Source organism: Odontomachus brunneus, unplaced genomic scaffold (assembly GCF_010583005.1).
Source record: "Odontomachus brunneus isolate Ranch 3 - 2012 unplaced genomic scaffold, Obru_v1 Obru_scaffold_241, whole genome shotgun sequence".
Taxonomy (NCBI): domain Eukaryota; kingdom Metazoa; phylum Arthropoda; class Insecta; order Hymenoptera; family Formicidae; genus Odontomachus; species Odontomachus brunneus.
This window is the reverse complement of record NW_022639691.1, coordinates 348,507-352,869: the sequence shown is the minus strand read 5'-3', so window position 1 is coordinate 352,869 and position 4,363 is coordinate 348,507. Positions and strand designations below refer to the sequence as shown.

Here is a 4,363-nt window from a genome sequence, read left to right as displayed (position 1 = left end):
GCATCATAATCTATCATCAAGTAGTTACACCAAGAACAGATGTTTTTCTATCGACTTCTTACAAAAAGCGTAACACGCTTTGGCTAAGTACATTCGTTAACAAAATTATATCGTATAAGTAAATTTATGTCCAAATTTAGCATAATTTTAAATGAACATAATACTGCGAAACATTATCGTATTTGAAATCTTTTTTCATTTCTTTTAAAGAATTAAATCTGTACTTTAAGAAGCATTTGTCGTATTTTGAATTTATTCTTTCCTCTTCCCGTAGTCTTTTCAAAAGTAAAGACGTGTTACGTCTCCAAAAAAATTGCACAATTTGACGTATCCTACGTGGACAATCAAACTTTTTTCGAAAATTTCATGATATCTATCGTAAAGTATAGACTTTCTTCTGCAATGTAAAAGAAAACGGATTTTTTTCGATTTTTTTTCGCGGAGTTGCGACATATCAACGTTACCTATACATTTTTTTTAAATCGCTTAATTTGACGCACTCTACTGAGTGGAATGAATTCTTTTCACAAATCTTACGATAATTATCGTAAAATACCGATGTTTCCTTGCAAATAAAAAATAAAAAGGAGAGGTGCACGACTTTCTTCCGCGATGTTGTACGATATATGAAAGTTACCTATGTATTTATATTCAGTTATCGTCAGAAGAGAATAAATTCAAAATCCGACAAATGCTCCTTAAAAAAAAGTACAGACTCGACTCTTTAAAAAAAAAATTAAATACCATAATGTTTCGCAGTATTATGCTCATTGAAAATTGTACTAAATTTCGAAATGTATTTACCTATGCCATAATTTTGTTGACGAGCACATCGTAATTATTTAATAAAATACTTACGAAAGGAGAACATGACGAATACCACGTATAATAACCTAGGTATATCGTAAATTTACAAAAGGCGTCTGTAAATTCGTGAAAAAGGAAATGCTATCATTTCCACACCACCCTGAGGTAGATAACTTGGCGCGTTTTTTTTAAGTGGTTTCCCCAGTAGGCCTAATCCACTCTCATTATTTAAGGCAATAACTGTTCGAAGTGGCTTCCTTCTGCTTGTAAACAGAGTTCAGCTCTTCGAATTATCTGTTGCGTCGCACGGTGCGCCATGTCCGGCGTGATGGTATTAAAGGCCGCAACAATTGCTTCACGTACTTCATCTTCATTACCATCACGCCTGTGCTCGACTGAAGCTTTAACATAGCCCCAAACAAAATAGTCGAGCACGTTCAAATCTGGCGACCGTGCCGGCCAGGTGATTGGGCCACCTCGACCCATCCACCTTTCCGGAAAACGCGTATTTAAAATATGCCGTATTTGACGAGCGGAATGTGCCGGAGCTCCGTCGTGTTGAAAAACTAGTATTTGCCGCATGTGGAGAGGAACGTCCTCCAGAAGTATCGGCAAATCGTTTCGAAGGAAGTGTCCATACGCCTGTCCGTTAAGACGTGGCGGCAGAAAATATGGACCTATCTGAAAAGCGCAAATGGACACATTATGAGGAAAATATGAGGAAGAAAACATTTCTTAATTTACAAGAATATTTACCACTCGGTCCGCTGTTACTCCTGCCCATACATTAATGGACCAGCGATATTGAAAAATACCTTCCCGTATGGCGTGAGGATTTTCCTCTTGCCAGAGCAAGAAATTGCGAGAGTTGAAGACGCCATTAGGAGTAAACGTAGCTTCATCCGTCCACAAAATACGGTCAGGAAATGTCACATCCTGCCGATACTGTGCCAGTAACCCTGCATATGTTATATTAATGGTAAACATATTAATGATATTAATAGAAATATGCTAAAAGCGCTGTGAGTATTTCTGTGGAGAATACCTTGACAGAAGCAGATTCGCTGTTCTGCATCTCGCGGCAAAAGTTGCTGCACACGTTGGTAATGGTAAGGATGCAAACCATTTTGGCGGATAATACGATGCACTGTTGTTCGCGATATACCAAGTGCGTGTGCTACGCGACGTACACTGCTTCCAGGATTGTTCTCGAATATTCGAAGCACTTCCTCTTCGTTGTGGACATCACGGTGTCTTGGTGGAGCACCATAATCCCGGCGATTCACCATTAGGCATGCTGTTTCCTCCGCACGTCGGACGCAACTCAAAATAGTGCGATACGACGGATGCCGCTCGCGATTGGGAAACCGCGCCGCCGCTGAAAATCGGAAAGTCTCCGTGCAGCCTTCGCAGGAAAATATTTCGATCGATAATTGCAGATCAATACCGCCGCTGATAATCGGAAAGTTTCCCTGCAGCCCTCGTAGGAAAGTATTTCGATCGATAATTGCAGATCAATACATGTATTTATCGTCAATAAATGCATGTATTGATCTGTAATTATCGATCGAAATACTTTTCTGCCGCAAGGGCAACAAGGAGACTATTTCCGATTTTCAGATGTTTTTTTCGTTTTTCACATGTTATTGTACTCATTTGTTAGCGTGCAAATATTTCGCGTTATTGACGTGCGCTAACGACGATGGAGTATACTCCCAAAGAATATACCGATATGATTATCTGTTACGGAATGGCCGGCGAAAATGCCTGTCTCGCGGAGCGGATTTACGCGGCGCGGTTTCCCAATCGCGAACGGCATCCGTCGTATCGCACTATTTTGAGTTGCGTCCGACGTGCGGAGGAAACAGCATGCCTAATGGTGAATCGCCGGGATTATGGTGCTCCACCAAGACACCGTGATGTCCACAACGAAGAGGAAGTGCTTCGAATATTCGAGAACAATCCTGGAAGCAGTGTACGTCGCGTAGCACACGCACTTGGTATATCGCGAACAACAGTGCATCGTATTATCCGCCAAAATGGTTTGCATCCTTACCATTACCAACGTGTGCAGCAACTTTTGCCGCGAGATGCAGAACAGCGAATCTGCTTCTGTCAAGGTATTCTCCACAGAAATACTCACAGCGCTTTTAGCATATTTCTATTAATATCATTAATATGTTTACCATTAATATAACATATGCAGGGTTACTGGCACAGTATCGGCAGGATGTGACATTTCCTGACCGTATTTTGTGGACGGATGAAGCTACGTTTACTCTTAATGGCGTCTTCAACTCTCGCAATTTCTTGCTCTGGCAAGAGGAAAATCCTCACGCCATACGGGAAGGTATTTTTCAATATCGCTGGTCCATTAATGTATGGGCAGGAGTAACAGCGGACCGAGTGGTAAATATTCTTGTAAATTAAGAAATGTTTTCTTCCTCATATTTTCCTCATAATGTGTCCATTTGCGCTTTTCAGATAGGCCCATATTTTCTGCCGCCACGTCTTAACGGACAGGCGTATGGACACTTCCTTCGTAACGATTTGCCGATACTTCTGGAGGACGTTCCTCTCCACATGCGGCAAATACTAGTATTTCAACACGACGGAGCTCCGGCACATTCCGCTCGTCAAATACGGCACATTTTAAATACGCGTTTTCCGGAAAGGTGGATGGGTCGAGGTGGCCCAATCACCTGGCCGGCACGGTCGCCAGATTTGAACGTGCTCGACTATTTTGTTTGGGGCTATGTTAAAGCTTCAGTCGAGCACAGGCGTGATGGTAATGAAGATGAAGTACGTGAAGCAATTGTTGCGGCCTTTAATACCATCACGCCGGACATGGCGCACCGTGCGACGCAACAGATAATTCGAAGAGCTGAACTCTGTTTACAAGCAGAAGGAAGCCACTTCGAACAGTTATTGCCTTAAATAATGAGAGTGGATTAGGCCTACTGGGGAAACCACTTAAAAAAAACGCGCCAAGTTATCTACCTCAGGGTGGTGTGGAAATGATAGCATTTCCTTTTTCACGAATTTACAGACGCCTTTTGTAAATTTACGATATACCTAGGTTATTATACGTGGTATTCGTCATGTTCTCCTTTCGTAAGTATTTTATTAAGTAATTACGATGTGCTCGTCAACAAAATTATGGCATAGGTAAATACATTTCGAAATTTAGTACAATTTTCAATGAGCATAATACTGCGAAACATTATGGTATTTAATTTTTTTTTTAAAGAGTCGAGTCTGTACTTTTTTTTAAGGAGCATTTTGAATTTATTCGGCTTCTTAAAGTACAGATTTAATTCTTTAAAAGAAATGAAAAAAGATTTCAAATACGATAATGTTTCGCAGTATTATGTTCATTTAAAATTATGCTAAATTTGGACATAAATTTACCTATACGATATAATTTTGTTAACGAATGTACTTAGCCAAAGCGTGTTACGCTTTTTGTAAGAAGTCGATAGAAAAACATCTGTTCTTGGTGTAACTACTTGATGATAGATTATGATGCACGCCTTCTATCGTAATTATACAAGTC

The 4,363-nt window shown here is 40.4% G+C and overlaps 1 protein-coding gene across 1 annotated transcript; it reads left to right on the top strand.

Annotated features, from left to right (window-relative positions):
- Positions 1–2,683: 2,683 nt before the first annotated feature.
- LOC116852618 lies at positions 2,684–3,744 on the top strand. The gene is made up of 3 exons (XM_032833145.1): positions 2,684–2,927; positions 3,014–3,216; positions 3,292–3,744. The coding sequence occupies exons 1-3, from the start codon at positions 2,684–2,686 to the stop codon at positions 3,742–3,744; spliced, it is 900 nt and encodes a 299-aa protein (XP_032689036.1).
- Positions 3,745–4,363: the final 619 nt, after the last annotated feature.

What these genes read in the sequence shown, in the direction of transcription:
- LOC116852618 (XM_032833145.1), top strand. Translation starts at nt 2,684, where the DNA reads ATGGTGAATCGCCGGGATTATGGTGCTCCACCAAGACACCGTGATGTC. An exon ending in GCGAATCTGCTTCTGTCAAG is followed by an intron (nt 2,928 to 3,013) that starts GTATTCTCCACA and finishes TAACATATGCAG; the next exon opens with GGTTACTGGCACAGTATCGG. An exon ending in GAGTAACAGCGGACCGAGTG is followed by an intron (nt 3,217 to 3,291) that starts GTAAATATTCTT and finishes TGCGCTTTTCAG; the next exon opens with ATAGGCCCATATTTTCTGCC.